The sequence below is a fragment of the Dipodomys spectabilis genome, unplaced genomic scaffold, assembly GCF_019054845.1.
Source record: "Dipodomys spectabilis isolate Male_0828 unplaced genomic scaffold, ASM1905484v1 ptg000096l, whole genome shotgun sequence".
NCBI classification, from domain to species: domain Eukaryota; kingdom Metazoa; phylum Chordata; class Mammalia; order Rodentia; family Heteromyidae; genus Dipodomys; species Dipodomys spectabilis.
The window spans coordinates 2219475-2241131 of record NW_024870773.1 but is presented as its reverse complement, the minus strand read 5'-3'; the positions used below and the strand labels follow the sequence as shown (position 1 = coordinate 2241131).

Genomic DNA, 21657 nt, shown 5'->3' with positions numbered 1-21657 from the left:
CACATGATCTTTCTTGGGGTCCAAGGAAGCCTGCAGAAGGCAGTCCATGGATGGTTCCAGGACCAGGTGTGGCCATGGCAGGCGGCCAGGCTGGGCCCCTCGGACCGCCTGTTCCTACAACCACCCTTCCACTTTGCCACCAGGGCAGAGCTGAATGGCAATGTGAATACCACATGCCTGGTACCAGGCCTCACCCCCACGTCAAGGCCGGGCTGCTGCCATGGCCAGGCATGACTGGGCAATGGTGGAAATCCCTGGTGGACAAACACAGGGGCAGAGCTCAGCACCAGCCGGCCAGGGTCATGCAGGCTGCTCTGGAAACAAGTACGGGTCAGGCGTGCCACCCCAGGGATGCTGATCTCTGTATATTCCCATGACAATTCAAAAAGTTCGCAGGACAGTAACCAGCGCCTGAGCACATAGCCATCATCCCAAGATGGGGAGAGCACGCGGGCTGGGCATGAGGTGCCAGCCCAGGCTGGCCTGGGCGTCATAACGGCGTAACGCAGTGCCCTGCCTCAAAAACCACCAAGGCACAGGGGGCTAGGGGCATGGCTCAGATGACAAGAGCACCAAGCAGGCCCCAAGTTCAATCCCCAGTGCTGCCCAGAATGTTAAAGGAAAACCACCACAGACTGGATGTGAATAAAGCCACTGTTTGGGGTGCTTTACGCGCAGACCTCAGAATGCAGTTCGTGATGCAGACTTGCTGCAAGTGCCCTCAGGGTGCTCTGACAGCTCCAAGCCAGACCTCACCTGCAGCGGGGCCCTCCTGCAAATTATCAGCTGAGAACAGGAGGAGAGCGAAGAAGGGGCAGAGGACACTCAGAGCCAGCAGCCTTCCTGCCGCCTCACCCTCTTGCCGTGGGGCTTCTTGCTCCAACCGCTGCTCCCTGGAATGCCGGGACCCAAGGAGGAGGCACTTGGAGGTGGATGTGCTATGGTGCTTCCTCCTGGACTCTGGGGGCCAGGCTTGGCCTCCTGTCTCTCCTGCTCCCCCACCCACCACAAGGCAGCCCAGACTCCACAGCTAGGCCACCTCCAATAACGCAAGCCCAGTGTTCCAGGAGAGCTGCTCTGTGCCCACTCCCTCTCTGCCCAGCTCAAGTGCTGGGGCCGCCTTGCTGGGTGCAGGCACAGCCTTCGCCTCCCATGCAATGGAGACTGCTGCAGCTAATGCCACACCAGAGATGCAGGAGGAAGGGCAGCAGCGTGCCCCTTCTGAGCCGGAGCTCACCGTGTGCGCCCCTTCAGTCCCTCCTGCTGCTCCCCCTTGGCTTGCTTCTACCTGGACCCCCAATCCCTGGCCTACCAGACCCCTACCTGGTCACTGTCTTAGTTTAGGATAGGGTCAAGACTTGTTCATCGGATAAGATCCTGCAGACTTGTGAGCACTACTACTGTGGGCAAGGTGAGGAGTCCATGCTGTCACACTGGATACCATAAACCGCCTCACTGTGATACCATAAGATGTCACACTGTGATACCATAAACGGTTACACTGTGATACCATAAGATGTCACACTGTGATACCATAAACTCTCACTGTGATTCTGTGTCACACTGAGATACCATAAACTGTCTCACTGTGATACCATGTCACACTGTGATACCAAAAAGATGTCACACTGATACCATAAAATGTCACACTGTGATACCATACACTGTCTCACTGTGATATCATGTCACACTGTGATACCATAAGATGTCTCACTGTGATACCATAAACTGTCTCACTGTGATACCATAAGATGTCATACTGTGATACCATAAACTGTCTCACTGTGATACCATAAGATGTCATACTGTGATACTATAAACTGTCTCACTGTGATACCATAAGATGTCATACTGTGATACTATAAACTGTCTCACTGTGATACCATAAACTGTCTCACTGTGATACCATGTCACACTGTGATACCATAAGATGTCACGCTGTGATACCATAAACTGTCACACTGTAATACTATGTCACACTGTGATACCACAAACTGTCACTCTGTGATACATAAACTGTCTCACTGTGATACCATGTCACACTGTGATACCATAAACAGTCTCACTGTGATACCATGTCACATTGTGAAACCTTAAACTGTCTCACTGTGATACCATAAAATGTCACACTGATACCATAAACTGTCACACTATACCATAAAATCACACAATACACTACAAATCATACTATAAAATGTCCCACTATGATACCATAAACTGTCACCATATACCATAAAATGTCACCTATGATACCATAAAATGTGACACTATACCACAAATCATACCATAAAAATGTCACTCTATACCACAAATCATACCATAAAAATGTCACACTATCCCACAAAAATGTCACATGATACCATGAGACATCATATAATACCATAAAATGTCATACTATACCACAAATCATACCATAAAAATGTCACACTACCGCAAATCATACCATAAAATGTCGCACTATACCACAAGAAGTGAGACAATAAAAATGTCACACTGAGATACCATATGATACCGTAAATGACACATTGTCGCGGTGCATCATGGTGAGGAGTCGGTGACCAGAAGAAACGCCTCAGACGAGAGAGCATGCCACCCTGCTGCCTCCCCAGACTCTCCTTACACACCTGGCGTGCTGGGTCTCACCCTCAGCTTGGGGAGCCCGCAAGGGGGTAAGGGGAGTTTTTAGAACACCACATCTAGGAGAGGACCAATGAAAATGCTAAACCCTCACTGCCCAGTGAGTGGATTTTTTACGGCTGTGGGCATGGCTGCGTGAAGGCGGAGGGTGTGGACAGCCACACACAGCACACAGCTGGTGCAGCAGCACAGATGTGAGGCGAGCAGGGCTGGAGGCCCATAGGAAAGGCCTCTGCCAGCCTTGCTCTGGCCCTTGCCCCTGAATGGGCTGGTCCCTCCTCTCCAGGAGTCTCCAAATGCATGCAAAAGGTCCCTGCCTGAAAATCCTGCAGGTCTACCAGCTGCGACACTGACAGAGACACGGCTCCTTCAGAGGTCCACAGACCTCTCCCGCAGGGAAGGGAGCAGCAAGCACTGCGTAGGGCCAGAGCTTGGTCAAAGTGGGACACACACCGGGCAAAGGGAGGAATGTAGGCACTCACAGAGGGCAGGGGGAAGCCAGAGGCCACTGCGCACAGGGGTCCCAACACACCCTCCTCATGGGAGCCACTGGGAGCCTGGCTTCCGCTTCCTGCACAGGAAGGTTGGAAATGAGCTGCCTTTACCAAGCACTCAGCACTTCAGAATTCGGATCACACCGTAGGAAATCAAGTCTCAGAATAGTTGTCTCGGAGGTTTGAAACAAACCCACATATGAACAAAGAATCAACATCTAAATAGACTTATTTTTATTTTACTTGTTTGGACAGAAAAGAAAACTCATCAGCCTTCATTAGTCTCCCTAAGTGTTGGAAACACATTAACTCAGAAATAGTGGACCCTGTAGAAAAGCATCACAAATTAAAAATATATTTCTTCACGTGGTAAAAGTGCTTTCAATCCGATTAAGGGGCACAGCAAAGGTGTCTGAATCACAACCTAAGCTTTGGCCTGTGGCCCGTGGCTGGGCTCCCACCACAGGCCAGTCCCTTGTGGTGAACCGGGGTGGGGTTGACACGGAGGGCAGGGTCGACACTGAGTTGGGGCGGGGATGACATGAAGGCAGGGAGGGGATGACACGGAGTCGGGAAGGGGATGACACGGAGTCAGGGATGATAAGGAGTCGGAGTGGGGATGACACGGAGTTGGGGAGGGGATGACTGGAGCCAGGGAGGGGATGACCCAGAGTCGAGGAGGGGATGACATGGAGTCAGCATGGAGGATGACACGGAGTCAGGGAGGGGATGACAAGGAGTCGGGTGGGGATGACATGGAGTCGGGTGGGGATGACAAGGAGTCGGGTGGGGATGACATGGAGTCGGGTGGGGATGACATGGAGTCGGGGAGGGGATGACATGGAGTCGGGTGGGGATGACATGGAGTCGGGTGGGGATGACATGGAGTCGGGTGGGGATGACATGGAGTCGGGTGGGGATGACATGGAGTCGGGGAGGGGATGACATGGAGTCGGGTGGGGATGACACGGAGTCAGCATGGGGGATGACACGGAGTCAGGGAGGGGATGACAAGGAGTCGGGTGGGGATGACATGGAGTCGGGTGGGGATGACATAGAGTCGGGTGGGGATGACATGGAGTCGGGTGGGGATGACATGGAGTCGGGTGGGGATGACATGGAGTCGGGTGGGGATGACATGGAGTCGGGTGGGGATGACATGGAGTCAGCATGGGGGATGACACGGAGTCAGGGAGGGGATGACATGGAGTCGGGTGGGGATGACATGGAGTCGGGTGGGGATGACATGGAGTCGGGAGGGGATGACATGGAGTCGGGTGGGGATGACATGGAGTCGGGGAGGGGATGACAAGGAGTCGGGAGGGGATGACATGGAGTCGGGTGGGGATGACATGGAGTCAGCATGGGGGATGACACGGAGTCAGGGAGGGGATGACATGGAGTCGGGGAGGGGATGACATGGAGTCAGCATGGGGGATGACATGGAGTCAGGGAGGGGATGACATGGAGTCGGGGAGGGGATGACATGGAGTCGGGGAGGGGATGACATGGAGTCAGGGAGGGGATGACACAGAATCGGGGCAGGATTACACGGAAGTGGGGGCAGGGATGACAGGAAGCCGGGGCATGCGGCCAGCAACACTGAGGGGGTGGGGGGTGAGGGAGGAATGTCAGCCTGAGTCGAACAGATTCTGCGTCTGAAGAAACGAGGTGGCTGCGTGGCTGCACTGGAGTTACCTCAAGTTACGGCTGCTTGTCAGCGAGGACAGCCCCGGCCGACCCAGGCGGTCACTGAGCCAACAGGCCAGGGTCTCCCACGGCCACCCACGCCTTTCTGAGGGGCCACAGGGTCATCGTAGGGTCACTTCACTTTTGAGAAAAGACAACTGGCAAACGGTCCTCAGCAGAGGGTTTTGTTTCAGCTACGCAACACATTTCTCACAACAGGGAGTTCTGCAGCTCCCAGGCCTCGGCGCTGTGCACATTCATTTAAGAAGCCAGGGGCCCTTCCCACCCCGCCACAGGCCAGACACGGAACTGTGATCATGCAAGGGCTGAGAGGCGAGGGATGGGAGAGTAGGGGACACCTCCCCTTGACAGTAGACCTTAAGCAACAGTAAGAAAATAACCTGAAGATATATTTAAAAATAAAAAATAGCATCACCTTTGCTGCCCTCCCAGCAGGTCCCCTCTGCCCGCCTGCCAGCCCTGAGGGAGGAAATGAGAAGAACCAGTGGTCAGTGCGGGCGGCTTGCCCACGTCCCAGGCATCGGCACCGGCTGCTTCTGCTTCCAGAACAGCTAAGCTGCTGGCCCAGGGAAATGTGGGTACCAAACCGTACCCAGTGCAGTCTTGCAGGCACGACCCTGACTGCATCAGTATCTGCACAGAAGTGCTTCTCGGTGCACTCGGCCTCCGCTTGGAGCCCGGGCCACAGACCTGTCACCAACACGGAGCGCGCACCGTGCTGCAGACACAAGTCCCAGGTCTGCAGAGCTTACACATGCGGCTCGAAGGCCCTCAGAGGACGTGACATCTGAACAACGCTGACCACACACAGGCCTCAAGGGCGGGCACTGGGCAGGCTCCCTCCTCTTCCTGCCACGCCCGGGCAGCCGCATGGCCTCAGTGGCCGGGGGAGGCATCCTCCAGGCCCAGCAGCTCCCTGACCAGTCTCTCGCCAAACTGCGCCCGGCTGTACCGCTTCACGTGGTAGGCGTCCGACATCTTATACAGAATGTAGGCATTGTTGACGGCGATGCTGATGGCAAACCAGAACACCTGTTGCCAAGTCTTGTTCGGCTTGTGGGAGATGAAGTACCTGTGGGCAGAGGGGGCGGCTGATGTGGCATGGCCGGCCTTGGGCCTGCAGACTGTCCCAGAGGGTGGGCTCGGGGTTGGGGCAGGGCCTGGCTTGGGAGCCTGCAAACTTTCCTGTAGGGAGGGCTCAGGGAAGGTGGGTGCCAGCTGGGTGGCCAAAGGAGAAGTACCTCTCAAGGGACTAGGATAACAGGAGTCCCCAACATGGGCCTCCAGCCCAGATCCTGCAGAGCCTGCTAGCCTGAGCTCCTGCTTTCCGCAGCCCTTCTCCACACCCATGGCACACACTGCCCACGGCGCATGCTGCCCCAGCCCTGTGCCTGTGGGCGCCCCTTCTCTGCAGCCTTCCTTCTACTTCTGCGCCCTCTGGTTGGTGGATGGACGGTACTGCCCTCAGGGAGACTGCCAAGCCTGCAGTGGCCTGAGGACGCTACACAACCCTGTCTCTGTCTCTGAAAGCACCACCCATGAGGCGCTAGTGCCCAGTATGCTCAGGACATCAGTGAACCCGGAGCAGAGCTGCTCCACTACTGTCCCCAGAGCCTCATGACGGGTACTCGGGAGGCCAGAGTGTGCCAACTGCACCTAGGCACCCTGGCTCTGCTCAACAAGCTGGCAGCCCAGCTGTCAAGCCAGCCCCGCCTATGCTGGTGGAAGGCTGGCCCAGGGGTGGAGGCCTCAGGTGGCCACTGTGACACTGGGTATGACAGAAGCAGGACACACATCCACAGCTGTGCCATGCCGGCTGTACCACACGTGCCCTCTACATACGGTGCCCCCACAATGCATGCCCAAGGAGGTCTTAGGCACTGAGTCTGAAGGCAAAGGCCCTGGGCCTTGGGTGGACACTGGGTGACAGAGGAATAAGGGACACAGGTGAGGGCTGATCCGTGTACTGAGACACCCATGACTGTGGACTGGAGGGTGGGCAGCTTGGCAGACAGAGGCGTGGCAGCCAAGGGCACGGAGCCATCACATACACCTTCACCCTTCAGATCTCAGTCTGGGGATCCAAATGGTGATGTCCAGCATTCGCCCACTGCTGTGCCACCATGGACCAATGCCCACCATACTATACTGCCTGTGGGTAATGTCTGCACCGTGGCCTAACACTCACTCTGCAGACAGCGCCCACTGTGCCTCCTTGTAGACCAGCACCTGTACTGTGGGCAGCACCCACCGAGGCCTGTGGAGCAGTGTCTGTCTGAGCACAGTGCCTGCCGTGCCCTACAGACAGTCCCACACTCACCTGCTGTACTTGTCATCGTATCTGCAGATGTAGCTGAGGTGGGCGGCAAAGGCCTCCACGGCCAGCGGGCAGGGGATCTCTCCACTCCGCCTCTTGACGATGACCCCTGTGGGGAGACGGGAGCTGCATCAGTACCACAGACAACACCGCTGGGCTGCCCGGGACGGGATGGGGATGGGGGACTGGGACAGAGTGGAGGGTGGGGGTCTGGGCTGGGTCACTGTGTACTTCAACTGCTATCTCCACACACTAGTTTACTGAATTCATCCAACACAGCAGAGCAGAACACAACTCATAAACTGCACCAGCAGAGCCGGGGAGCCGATACCCCCTTCACCTCTACTGCAGCCACTGCCGGGTGACCACACATGCTGCCCTAGCCTCTGTAGACTGGGGGGATGGAGAAGGACGTTGTCCCCAGCAGCCACAGTGTCAGGAAGCCATATGTGCCCCTGAGAGCCTTCCTGAGGTGCCCACACGTGTCAGGGCGACGGCTTGTGCATTATTTTAAGGACTATCAAATATTCAAGTGAACAAAAACCAGAACCTGCCTTGCAGGTCCGCCAAGAGCTTTGCCTGGACTAGAACCTGCACTACTGGGGAAGGTGATGGGGTACAAGGGTACAGAGGCTGCCTGAGCAACAAAGTTGGGGAGCACCATTGTTCCCCAAAACACTGCCATGGACATGAGGGAACACCTAGACCTGTGAAACGTGGTAGCTACCACTGGTCAATCTTGAGGCACCACGTGCACGTCTTCCTGCCCCGGTGACTGCGGATCTCCCACAAGCACATCGGTGCAGCAGAGAGGCTCCGTCCCCAGGGCTCACAGTTCAGGGCTCTGCATTCAGTGCTCACTGTTCAGGGCTCAGGGCACTCACCCTGCTGCACCGGGGAGTAAGCGTTGGTCAGGAAGCGGAAGTGGCCCTTGTTGTACCAGCAGATGAGAGACATGTTCCCCTTGGTCTTGATCTGGTGCTGGCCCCGAGCTGGCTGGGTGGCAGGGTTAGTCAGCATGGACGGGGGGAGGCCAGTGCAGTCACTCTTCCTGGAGCTGAGCAGGCCACAGCAGTAGATGCCTGGCATTGGGAAGCAGTCGTGTAAGCCTCTTACAGTGAGGCCCTGGAGCCTGATGGGGGAGGCCTCCAGACTCCTGGCTGGCAGCAGCTACAAATCCCCACCATCTACCACTACGTCCTAGGCATGTGTAACACACACAGTGGTCATGGCAGAGGCCACAGGCCATTGTAGCAGCAGTGCATCTAGCAGCCCTCTGCTTCCGGAATCTCTACATCATCAGGGCAATGCATGGACACTAAGGAAAAAGCTACGAGGCTGGTCAAGCCCCCAAGCCAGCAGGAGGCCAAGACGCAATGGGCCCAGTCCTGGTGGTCCCTTAGCGGGGCACAGCAGAAACCAACGCCCCTGGTCATGGCAGAGGACACACAGTACTCTGTGGCACAGTAAAAACCAATGCCCCTGGTCATGGCAGAAGACACACGACCCTCCATAACACAGTAAAAACCAATGCGCCTGGTCATGGCAGAGGACACACAGCACTCCATGTGAGGAGCTGTGAGGGAGGTGAGACGCTTCTGAAAGCAGACAGTGAGGTCATTTCACACCCTTCATCCCTTCCTCCTAGAGTCCTATGTGTTCCTTTCAGAGGCCTAGTACAGCACCCCAGCTCTTGAGGGCTCAGGCCATGCTCGGGCACCCTGGTCCTCTGCTCCAGAGCCTCCGTCCACCAGGCAGCAACTCCACGGCAATACACACTCAGCCTGGAAAGTTCTACTGACTCCTGGTACAGCGGATGGAGAGGCCCCGGGGACCCATCACAGACAAGCACAGGACACGGACAGGGCACCCACACATTCCACGACTCCTCCGAAGAGCTGCTTCCTACACAGTAGAACGTCTCTCACAACCTCCCTCCTGAGTACCAAGCATTGATGGCTGGTGAGTCACACACACGAGATTGGGCAGGGAGAGGGCCAGGCCAGAGGGCACAGCCTGCACTGCCCGGCCCGGCCCTGCCCAACCCCAGGAGGCCTGCCGAGAGCCTGTGCTACAGCCAGACACTCGCTCCCCAAATAAGCAAAAGCAAAACGCACGCAATTAAGGGTGATGGCTGGATAGCATAGGCCCTGGCTGGGCTCCCAGAGGACAGGGTACTCCTCAGCTCAGGGAGAAGCCAAGGGAGCCACAGCCTTCCCTGGCTGCCTCCACTGGGCCAGGCTCAGTCTCTGCAGATACAGAAAGCATCAGGCCCTTGGGGGCCCAAGGCCATTCTGAGGTCACTGGGTTATTCTGAGCACACACATTTCCCTCCAGCCAAGGTAGCTCATGGGAGAGGGAGACAGTTCAGGCACCTGCAAGGTCCTCACTAGGGTGAAGCCTGGGGCCCCACTCAGTCTCAGCCTGAGACCAGGGAACACGGGGCAGGGTGGGGAGGACTGGTCAGAGCTCTGTGCCAGTAGTGCCCAGGACCAACCTGTGTTTCCAGCGGGGCCTGTGCTTTCCATCATCACTACCCAGTGGAGCCTGTGCTGGCCACGCCGCCTCCTCCCCCACTCCCTGTCACTCCACAGCCATTCAGCAAACCTTGCTTCTCAAATTCTTCAAACAGTGTGAGGCTGGTGATGCTGGGCCCTGTGAAGATGATGTAGTTCTTGCCGGCCGCGTTCCGGCACAGACTCCTGGCCACCATGCCGTGGAGCTGGGGCTTGTTCTTCAGTGTGTCCAGGCCATCTGGACCCCCTCCTTCCTTCAGGTGAACGTAAATCTTAGAGAGAAACACACCAAGGTCAGGGCACTTGCAGCAGCAAAATGCTGGAGTCCAAGCTACAGGGTGTGTGTGCTTCCATCCTGGTCTGAAGCCTGGGAAGGCACCCCATCTCCCCAGACCCTGCAGTCCCCTATGGTCGCCAACACCCCCCCCAACCCAGCCCAAGCAGCCGAGGGCTTGGCCCAGATGTGCCACGCCGACCCCAGTAGAGTCTGCTTAGCATGGGAAACCATCTATCAGACCATGATAGGGGCTTCGAGACCTATCTCTGAGTTTTGGGACTTCACCGAAGTCTACCTCAGAGAATGGGGCTTTACAGAAACCTATCTCCAAGTTTTGGGACTTCACCGAAGTCTACCTCGGAGAATAGGGCTTCTAAGAGGCCTACTCCTGGGAAAAGGCTGGAAAAACCCCTGGGAAAAGATGTGTTTCTGCCTTTCTTCACTGCATAAGAGTGCCTATTAATCTTGTACTGCTTCTACTGCTCTTTGTACTTGCTCATTGTCAACGTTCCCTTATTCAAAGCTCTTTCTTAAGAGTGTTGACGACTCCAATATCTGATGAGTGTCTTAAAAATATGACTAACTCACCAGAGTTAAGTGCTACCCTGAAACACCCCTTATGGAGGCTAGGCGATAAGTTATAAGTAAATATAAAAGTATTGGGGGTTTTCACAAAGTCACTTCAGCAGAAGGAATTATTTGTAAGGGATTTACAAGAAGCTGTAGGCTCAGCTAGAACAGAAAGAATGTATGGCAATTGCTGAGATAATTACTTAGGAGAAAGAATTTCCTGCTATTTACTAAGAGAATTGCTAGACCTAGAGAATTGCTAGATCCAGGTCTCCTTGAGGTTTACTATTAAAGAAGAAACAGGAAAGACCTATTTGGGAAAGTTAAGGCCTCTGTAAAGATAGGTAATGGTTAATTGGTGACAAACATCGTAATCGTTGTATTTCTTAGAGATAAGCTGGAAACAAGTGCCTATCAGGCGATCAGCTGGTGACCACCTAAAAAAGAAGCCCTGCAGCAAGATTGTGTAACCTTTTGCCCTTTCTCATGGAGACTTTTGCTATAAAAGTTTGTTATCCTCTGCATTAAATCGCACTCAGCACTCAGCATCCACTCCTAATGTGTGTGAGTTGTCTGTTTGCCATCTCCCCATCCTATTCCAGGTTCCTCCCCTAGGTGTCCTCCGTCGTCCCGACAGAACCCGGTCCGCGGCACAGATGCATCCTTTTGGAAAAAAATCAAGGCACAGAAGGAAAAGCAGTGACAGGTAACAGGCCAGTATGTGGGGATCGACACCTCCCCAATCCTGGTCCTCAGCCAGAGACAGGCCTACTTTCACCATGGACAGACGCCAAGCCCCCTTACAGGTTGGGGTGCACCCATGTATGCCCCCACATGACTGTTTTGTTTGTTCTCTGCATCCACCCGGGGGCAGGCTGTACAATCTCTCACTGCCATTCTGCTGCCTCCATGACTGCCACCAAAGGAGCAGACCGGGAAAGAGACTTTCTGAACACCCAGCCCAGCCCTACCTATGGACAGCCAGGAAGAAACTCCCAGTGGCGCTGACTAGTATCCTAGAGCAGCCGCTCTGGAATGGTCCACAGCCTCTGCAGGGGCTGCTCACCAGTGCCTTTAGCTCCCTGTGCCCGCCCTAACTGCAGACCAGGATGACCCTGTAGGACAGCAATGGCCCTATGTCTACACAGAACTAAGCATGCTGGGCCACCAACGTGCTCCTGGGAGAAACATCATGCTGTGCCCCGTCGAGAACACGCAACAGCCATCAACCTAGAACCTGTCCCACCAGATGACTGTGGCATCACTTGACAAATATGGCTGTCCTGTCCTTACAGCGGTGGACTGGGGGAAAGTCTGGACATCAACGGCCACACCACAGAGCTGCTGAGCCTGCCATTCCGGTTCTACCAGGAAGCCAGAGGAAGGCTGTAACCAGAAAGCCGCACCAGGACAAGGCCAAAGACCACCAAACTTGGTCACTCATGACAAAAAGCAACCGGTTTTTACGGTAAACCCCAGAGGGTCTACACTTAAGGCACATAAAAGCATGGCCTCAAAGTTCCAGCCAAAGGATCTAACTCGGGGAAGCACCAGGCTAGGCACGTTTCCTCCACAGGGACTACTGGCTGACATCAGGGCCAGAACCCTGACATCAGCTACCAGAAATGCCTATAACAGCCACTGTCCCTCACTCAGCTGCCGGAGTCAGCCCTAGTGCAATATGTAGCCACCCTCAGCTGCTGGGTGCCAAAGGCACCCTTGCCTCAAAGGGGGTCCCGAAGAATCACACCACATGCGTGTTCTCATCTGTAGGAGCTGCAACACACACCCACACTGCTGCCACTGTCCACCATGGTGACTTAATTTCCCAGCTCGCTGCTGGTGGCTGTGAAGAAGGAACTGGTTGGTACAAGACGGTGGGTAGAAGCCCAGCAGGCCAGGCAGCCTTCTGAGCTGGCACCAGGCACCCAGCCCAGGGCCCTGTGCAGCCATGGGGAGGCACATGCACGAGGAAGGCCTCTGTCTGGGGACACCTGCGTTTCTGTGGCTCCTGTCCACCCAGAGGGTGTCAGTGGACAGGAAGAGAGCAGAGGAACAGGCCAGGACCAGCCAGTGCCCCCCAAAGCCCTGCACACCCAGCTTACCTGGATGATGAAGCCCGTGGCAGAGCACTGCCGGACCCACAGGCTGAATTTCCGCTTTTTCCTCTTTCGTAGCTCTCGCTCGGTGCACGTCGCGATGAACACAGGGTCCTCATCAATTAGGGGTTCATGTAGCACCTGCCAGGAAGGGAGAAGCAGGGATTCATGTGGCACCTGCTGGGAAGGGAGAAGTAGGGGTCTCCCAGGACAGCAGGGTAAGCTCAGCTGCCATCTGCCTCCAGTCAGCTCTATGGCCTTGGCCAACTTCCCATCCTTCTCTGCTGTCTACACAACATGGAGGCACCATCAGCCAGCATCCAGGAGTCAGCCAGAGTGGGCAGAGCCTCCGCACAGACAGTGGGCAACTCAGATCACCACTGCTGTCACTGTTGCTGGCATCCAGTCCCATCTCTGTGCCTAGGGTCTCCAGCCAGTGGGATGGAGGCTGTATCCTCAGCCTCTGGCTAAAAGTGTCCAGCAGAGGGCACCCGCAGCCTTTCAAGGAACACTGGAGTCCTGAGTCGAATTCTATAATGAACTTAAACCTGCAGGAAACAAAGCAAACACCATACTTTCTTTCTCTGGGCTTCCCTCCTTCCTGTGGTGCTGAAGAAGAACCACCGCCCCACGTGTGCTGAGTGCCTGCTCCTTAATGAGCACCCAGCCTCTTGTGGGTCCTCAGACAGCTCCCTGCGACCACGCTCCTCTTCCCAGTCTGAAGTTCCTCTCTGAACAGGGCGCTGACGGCCCAGGCCTTGCTGCCAGACGCAACAGGACCGCTGGCTGTGCCCCAGGCACCGTTCTTCCTGACAGAGGTCCCCAAGACAACTTTAAAGGTACTCTGTCTGCATCAGCTTCTGGATAACACATTTCTATTACAAGATGGCAGTGTGAAAAGAAATGGGACGATAAAACAGCTCCAGGAAGCACTGGACGCTGTTTCTTCAAGCTGAATGTTTGAGGAGGCTCCCAGCTATGTTTTAGGATGGTGATACTTCTCTCTTCGGTCCTATTTCAAGATTAACTATGAATTTACTGTGTATGTCTGTAGTTAAATAAAAGTCGTAGGCAATAATCTGATTTCCAGAACTCTGTACACACTCTTTGTCAGGAGTCAGGAACCGCAGCATGGCCTAGCCCACTGCCTCCTTCTATAAGTAAAGTTTTATTAGGACATGGCTGTGTTGACCAGCTTACATACTTTCTAAGACTGCCCTGAGGCTGCAGTGGCAGAACTGACAAGCCCAAACAGAGACCACAGGAAGTCTACCTGGTCACCTGCCGGGAACATCTGAGCAAACCAACCATCTGGGGACAGTATAAAACACGTGGCACGTATGCCCCGCCTGCATGCTCTCTCTCTCTGTCTCTGTCTCTCTGTTAGTCTCTCTCTCTCTCTCTCCTCCCCATTCAACTTCTTTGTTGGTTAATTCGAGATAACAATCTTGCATAATTTTCTACCCAAGCTGGCTTCAAACCTTGGTCCTCGAACCCAAGCCTGAACTGGGTGGGTCTGGGTTACACACTCAACACATTGGGCTTTTACTGCTGGAAGTTCCTGACTCCGGTCACGAGGACAAGACACTGAGGAGGCCAGACTTGCCATGCTACGCCCAGGCCCTCAAGCTCACATTCATACTGTGGGTCCAGAACATTCCAAGTTTCAATTTGATCCAAATGAAAAATCTACATACAGTGAGGAGCAGAGAGACAGGGAGGAGGGCACAGAGGAGCCTTCAGTGCCTGCCAGCCCCTGCCAGGCCTGCACACGCCCCGTGCCTCAGCCACCTGGAAAGTGAGCCGCCTCGACCTCATTCTGGCAAATACACAAACCTGCATCACGGCACAGCAGGGCCAACGACAAGCTCCGAGCCTCTGACACCCTACCCTCTCCGGTCAGCACTGAGGCTGGGCCTGATGAGCCGCACAGCGCAGGGTAGCAGACACCCACTGCACACACTGTGTCTTATGACAAGCTCATTCTGGGTATGTTGGGGACATTTCTCTCACAAATCTGGCGGTAGTTTAGAGGAAACACTATGTCTTCCATTTTGCACTTGCATGTGACGGTCACACACGGACATGCTTGCACACACTGCCGCTCTGTTGTGAATAGATTCTGGGGTCCTCTGAGGGCTCTGAAAGCCTCAAAGCGCCACCCTTGCTGACACTGAGGCAGCCGCATGTGGAAGCCTGGGGAAGGCTCCAGGAGCTGGGAGCACGTGCACAAGAGTGAGCACAGAGCCTCTCCCAGGACCCAACATCTTACAAGGCTGAGGGAAGGGGACTGCTCCATGGATCTCACAAAGGGCAGGAAGAGCCAAGCACCATACCCTGGGGTGCCGCTGCAGGCTCAGCAAGGAGAGCAGGAGCACTGTTGGCTAGGCAGGAAGGAGCACAGAGCCTTCTGAAAGCCCAGGAGTGTGAGGTAGTGGCGATACACCTAACTGTGCTCCACAGATCTCCACACCCACCTTCCGTGGACCTCCAAGACTGATGATGCTCTCAATCGCTGGCTGGGTCCCAGAGCTGACCTCTATACAAGACATCACCAGGCTCCTGCAGCCGGACTCCAGCACAGGTGGCCACGAGACAATCCCGGGCTCTGAGACCTCTCAAGGCCTTAGCCCTTCATGCCCTGCCACCAAGGTGGCTGTTGGCCAATGCTGCCCCATCCTCTCAGTCCTGTCAGCACCCTGGGCCACCAACTCTTCCCATACATTTCGCTTGTTCTCCACCTGGATCCCAACCAATGCCAAAACATCAGATTAATTAGGGGAAAAGTGCTGAAGAAAATAAAGACTATGTAAAGCCAAGAAGAGCAAAAGGAGAAGGGGAAGGAGTGAGCCTGACCTGAGATCCTACCCGAGCCCCATCAAAGAGGCAGTAAGAGGTACAAGGGCAGAATGTACACCCTGTCCCTGGGCCTGCATGACTCACTGGGGCCCTGTGACCAAGGAAAACCCACTCGATCTGCAGCTCAGGCTCAGGAAGGACTCTGTTACCTCAGACACTCACACCAGGGCTGACAGGGGCGGACCCCCAACCGCAGGTCCCTGGGGGTACTGCAGCAAGGCACAGCATGACCCTGTGTCCAGTTCCCAGGCGGCCAGGTCTGCGTAAGTGCAGGATGCAGTCAGTGCACTGCAGGTGACTGGACTGGACACTGGAGGGCTCCCAGCAGCCCCATCCTTGGGCTGCCATGTGTCTGCCATCCACCATCCACCCCTTGACTCCTCCCCTTCCCCCCCCGCCCCTGCCCCACTGGCAGCTGGATTCCTAAGAGAGGCCTGGGCCTGAGGTGCCCAGTCACCCAGCCCCGAGGACAGTCCCCAAGGATGGCTAATTTCCTGGCATCCAGTCAACATGTCTCTGATCTGATTCATTCCTGTGCCAGGCTGGCACTTGGCCCCAGAGTCTATCAGAAGGAAGGTCTGTATTCTGTCTTGAGGGAAAGTGGGAAAGGCAGCATGTGAGAGCACTGGGCCCTGGAGAATGGACAAGTCTTCTCAGAGGAGAGAGGAGGGAAAAGCCAGAAAGTGGGCAGCAACACCTGCACATCCGGCATCGGCCTGCTATGTGCAACAAGGAGAACTTGGCACCTGGGGCCCATGTGCAGCAGGAGCCCTCATCCCTTCAAAAGCCCTGCGGCACCCAGCTGTGCACCTAAATCAAAATCACGGTGATCCATCGATATAAAAATAACTGCTTAAGCTGGGCACCAGTGGCTCACGCCTGTAATGCTAGCTACTCAGGAGGCTGAGATCTGAGGATCACAGTTCAAAGCCAGCCAGGGCAGGAAAGTGTGAGACTCTTATCTCCAATCAACCACTAGAAAACCGGAAGTGACGCTGTGGCTCGAGCGGTAGAGCGCTCACCCTGAGCTGAAGAGCAGAAGGACAGCGCCCAAGCCCATAGTTCAAGCCCCACAACTGATAAAAATAAGTAAATAACTGCCTGTGGAACAAGCCAAGGGAATCCGGCTCAGATGGGCCAAGCATTTCCCAGATGGGCTAGAGAAATCCCCTCACCTCTTCAGTCTGCAACATCAACAGAGTAAATTTGGGGAGTGGGGAGTGGTACTGGTGTTTGAACTCACAGCCTATGTGCTCTACCGCTTGAGTCATGCCCCAGCCCTTTTGAGGTAGAGTCTTGTGTTTTATGCACAGGACTGGCCTTGTACCATGATGCCTCCTGCACAGCTGGGATTATAGAGTACAAACACTACCACCATGCTCACCCAGTTCATTGAGATGAGGTCTGGCTAACTTTCTGTCTGGGCTCTAAGCAGCCAGGACCAGAGAAGTACTGCAGGTCCAGCTCACTGCTTTGCCCCCCAGAAGGCCCCAGCCCTCTTGCCACCACCAGATGAGTTCAGACTCAGAGGTTAGGATGAGATGATTACATTGGCCAGAACAAAAGCCTCACTAGAAGAGGAAGGACAACTGGAGGGTCAGAAGGATGAAGAGAGGCTGGAACGCCCCGCAAGGGCCGAATTCTGACTGGTCTGTGGGTCACCACCTCAATTGCTACCCTCTCCTCCAAAGAGACAACAGTAACAAGGCAAAGGAAGAGCAGGGGCAGACGAAGTCCTGCCCCTTCTCCTAGCCAGGGCAGGGCCGGGGGCAGGGCACCTGGCCATGCCCCTGCTCCGGGCGGGCCTCACCTGGGTTTGGGATGGCCTGAAGGCAGCGTCGAAGCTGTTCTGGAGGGAGTCGAGGAAGGGCTGCACCTTGTAGAGCCCAGGCGTGGTCTGGCTGGAGCGGAAGGCCACCACGTGGAAGTACTTGAGGATCTTCTCAAAGCGGGCCTGGCTCATGACAAGCGCCAGGCTGCGGTTGCTGTAGAAGCCACTGCTCCAGATACTGAGGACAGACTCACAGTGCGAGACGCTGGTGGAGATCACGTAGCCCAGGAAGGCCTTCATTTCCGCCAGTGTCACCTCGACCCAGGCACTGTCGCTGCCAAAGCGCTCCTGGAACTTTCTGGCGTACATGTTGGTCTGCACCACCATGCTCTTGAGCGTGTTGTCTGGGACAAAGAGCTGAAAGAAGTCCACGGCACTGGCACCAGGGGGCATCTTTCGGGTTGGACCTGAAACCCACAGACAAAGCACTCACTCCTGCGGTCACCACGCCCGCCCCACGCAGGCGCTGGTGCCCCTGGCAGCCCACCCAGCCACCCTTCCCCTCCAGCTTCCAGAGGAGGCAGCTCCAGACGTCATCCAGGAGAAGCCTGGACAGACCCTCCCATCCTCCAGCCCCTGCCATCCCACCCTGTGGCTCTCTGCTCTGCAGGCCCCATCTCCTTGGACGCCTACTCTATCTCCTCGCCATCCTCTCCCCATACCTCTCTGTCCTCCACAGTCTGCCCTCCTGCTACCCAGGTCTCTCATCTACTGAGTCCTCCCTCCTACTTCCCGGGCCCGGCCACAGCACCCTGCACAGGCCCACCCCTCACAGTGCGCATACCACACAGGAAGCTCAAGGGGCCTTCTCAGAACCCTGGCAGAATACAAGTTCTGTTAAAACCTGGCTCACCTCATAAACAAGGATCCCAAGAGAAAGTTGGACATAAAGCTACCCAGTCCCCCACTCCACACACACCCTGGGGGATTCCCACTTTCATTTTCATTATGTATTCCAGTACTGGAATTCTAGAACTGACTTGAAAGTTCACCTGCAGGAGCACTGAGATCACATCACCAGTATGCAAGTCTCACTACTGTCGAATGTGGCCCCTTTGCACACAGGCAGGCACACAGGCTCGACATGGATGTGGGAGCGCTTGCAAGCACCCCAACATGGAAGGACACCATGAGTTGGTTCCCATGGCACCGCAGAGTGTCAGGGCTAGCTGGGTGCCTGCTGCCGCCAGCCCAAGGAAGGCCTGTCACGCATCACTGGCCAGGGACTAGATCCAACTATAGACCCAAGGCAAGGTTTCCACCGAAATACACAACTTATGGAACCACCAAAAAGCTGAAAAACCCTAGGCCGGGTATCACCACTTATGCTGTTTGCCTTGCAGTTCTGGGATTAAAGCCAAGACCTCACTACCATGTGAGCCACACTCCATCCCTCTTAGATACATGAAGAGCCAGGCTTACAATTCTATTCATGGTAGGCTCACCATATATAGATGGTAAGGGTCAAGTTCTGCTTCTTTTAAGTCTACACTGCAACTTTTAATAAAATCTGTGTGTTCTTTAGAACTTTACTTACTGATTTGGAATCTATTTGGGGTTTTTACAGAAAAATGAAGACAGATAACAGCCTGCATTTTAGAGGCAGGAGATTTGGTGAAATGACCCCCAAATCCAGTTCACTGTGCCATGGTAAATTTCTCTCTCTTTTTAATTGGTTGTAAGGATTGAACTCTGGGCCTGGGCACTGTCCCTGAACTCTTCAGCTCAAGGCTAGCACTCTACCAGTTTTCTGGTGGTTTATTGTAGGTAAAAGTCTCACGGACTTTCCTGTCTGGGCTGACTTCGAACTGTGATCCTCAGATCTCAGCTCCTAGCTAGGATGACAAGCGTGAGCCACCGGCGCCTGGCAGTGAATTATTTAATCTCTCCTAGCTTGCTCTTCTCTGTGGGATGGGCAGGGGAAACGTACATGGAAAGAGAAAATGCACACTAAAGTCAACAATGTAACACACTATGCCCAGACAGTGCCCATGGAGGGAAGGGGAGGCGTGAAGGCCTCTGCAGCGGTGCTGACACTGGCTGAAGGGTTCCACGGCCTCTCCCTGTTGGGACAGTGAGGCAGCCACCACAGTCACTGCCACTAGCCACACTGGAAAGGTGGCTGGCAGACCTGGTGCAGGGCATCGCTAGCCTTGAGATGTGGCCCTGTGTCGGGGGAGGGGGGGCAGCGAGGGAGGAGGGTGCTTAGAGTACTGCGCCCACTCCAAAGCCCATAGTGGCCTGTGGGAGAAGCCATGAACTACACGACGGCATTGGAGAGAAAGCAGTGTTGAATGGCTGGACCACAGTGACCACGGGGAATGGAGCTTTCTCTTCCTAAAGTTAGGTACATCTGGCCATGTCCAGATGTACCCCAGAGCCAGTGGGGCCTGGACAATAGCTTCATGAAGAGGACGCAGCTGGCTGGCTCTGAGCTCACCATAACTGCTGGCACAGGAAGCACAGTAATTCAGAGCAGCCTCTGCAAAGGAAATACTGTGTTGGGAGTGGGGGTGGCACTCAGCTCTTGCCCCCAGCTTCCAACACCACAGGCCACTTAATGACGTGGTCCTGGGGTGGTGGCATCTGCAGCCACGTCCACACAGTGGGCCTCGCAGGCATCAGCGTCCCAACTGGCCATTGGGCCAGTGCTGCACTCACTGTGTGTGGCTCACAGGGCCTGGCTTCCACCGGCCTTCCCTTCATCCTCAATTCTGGGAGCAGACACAGAGCCCCCCTGTAGTCGGCGGCAGAGGCCTGGTCAGAAAAGCAGCAAAACCCAGTGGACAGTCAGGGAGCCCCTCGACCAATAGACATGGGAGAGCCATGCTGGTCCCAGAAACAAAGAACAGGACCAGTGCTTCCCTCAGGGGCAAGCAGATTCGGGCTTGAAGGAGGCCGTGCCCACAAGAGGGACGGCAGATCCTGACCTTAAGGGAAGGAGAATCTGGAAGGCTCCCTGGAGAAACTGTGAGACGAGATGGGCTTCAAAGGCCACCTGTTAGCAGTCACCAGCCCACTGGAGAGCTGTGAGTATCCCAGGCAGCAAGAACATGTGTCAGGAACTCGTGCAGTGGAGGAGAGGGAACTGGAGGCTCCAGGTGTCCGGGGGTCCAGTGAGGAGTCGGCAGTGGACACGGGTATGGTAGAGCTGTTTTATACCATCAGCAAGGCAGCCCTCCACACACAGCTATGCAAAGCATGCAGTGCTCTCTCCTTCCTACTAGGGTAGATCACAGAGGACCACTCCTGGCCTTCCCTCCTTCCTTCCCCCAGAGGGCCACGCTGCTGGCCTTGCGGTGTTGGCAGGAGACCACCTCTATGTACCGATGAGGCCAGAACTCACAGGCTTCTCACAGACCTCCATATGGAAGAGGGCTGGTCCTGGCCTCTGCTCTGGATCTCCTGCAATGGATTTCACAGCCCTGGGATGGAGGCCAGCTGCCGCCCTCATCACACATACACATCAGAAAGGCCAGCAAATGTTCAGGGCAAGAATGGTGTTTTGGGTGAACTAGCATTTTTTGTAGAAACTATTGGCAGTTTGTGATACTGATGAAGACCAATTAATGATTTAAATTAAAGGCTTAAAATAATGGAATTGCTTATCTCCAAGCTAAACCAAACAAGTATAAAAATTACTGGAATATCCTGCATCACCACAAAGAATCTCCTCTCCTTTGAGACGCTGGAAATTATTCCATAAATGGAAAACGCAGAACATGGCCAAGACTGGCCTTCCCGATGCTGGCTGTAGCCAACCCTCAGCTTCCACAAAATGAAGCAGCTGCTCTCACAGCCTTTCCCCTCCAGGAGGCCAGTGCCTCACATCCACTGACAGCTGTCCACACTCCTCCATGGACTTCAGCCACCGAGCCACTGGGTTCTGTAACTTCCCTCCCAGTTTAATCTTGGCTCACAGTTCAGAGGTCCACCTGATGCTATCTGTGCTCCTCCCAACTCAGAAAGGTAACGGCCATGTCACAACATGAAGCCAGACCTGGGAGACACAAGGGCAGACCTTCCCCAAGCCAGGCCCCTGATCAGAAAGAGGCAACTTCAGCAACATCCAGACTCCATGCTGACGGTGCTCCTGGGACAGTGATATAGAGGGTGTCACTGAGAACCATGTGAAAGTGCGGGTGAGACAAGCACAGGAAGGACAGTTTGCCCCAGACAGTTCGCCCCTGCCAGCCCCTTCACAACCCAGGTCATCAGGGCATGGACTGGCCCAGAAGTTGGAGCTCAGTGTGTGCAATGTGGCCAGTGCTGGAACTCACTCCCACATGGGCACTGTGGGACGGTGGGGCCTCCTCTGTTAATCCTATCCTGTTCCCATCCTGCACA

At 55.1% G+C, this 21657-nt stretch overlaps 1 protein-coding gene across 1 annotated transcript in view; it reads right to left on the bottom strand.

The window, feature by feature from the left end:
* Positions 1–5667: 5667 nt before the first annotated feature.
* Positions 5668–21657, bottom strand: part of Pgbd5 (piggyBac transposable element derived 5) — a 40929-nt gene continuing 24939 nt past the window's right edge. Inside the window, exons 2-7 of the mRNA XM_042686213.1 lie at positions 17290–17717; positions 12627–12761; positions 9766–9946; positions 8043–8240; positions 7162–7267; positions 5668–5913 (exon numbers count right to left, since the gene is read on the bottom strand). Of these exons, the coding sequence (XP_042542147.1) occupies positions 5718–5913; positions 7162–7267; positions 8043–8240; positions 9766–9946; positions 12627–12761; positions 17290–17717 (1244 nt within the window). The 3' untranslated portion in view covers positions 5668–5717. The remainder of the gene's footprint in view (positions 5914–7161; positions 7268–8042; positions 8241–9765; positions 9947–12626; positions 12762–17289; positions 17718–21657) is intronic.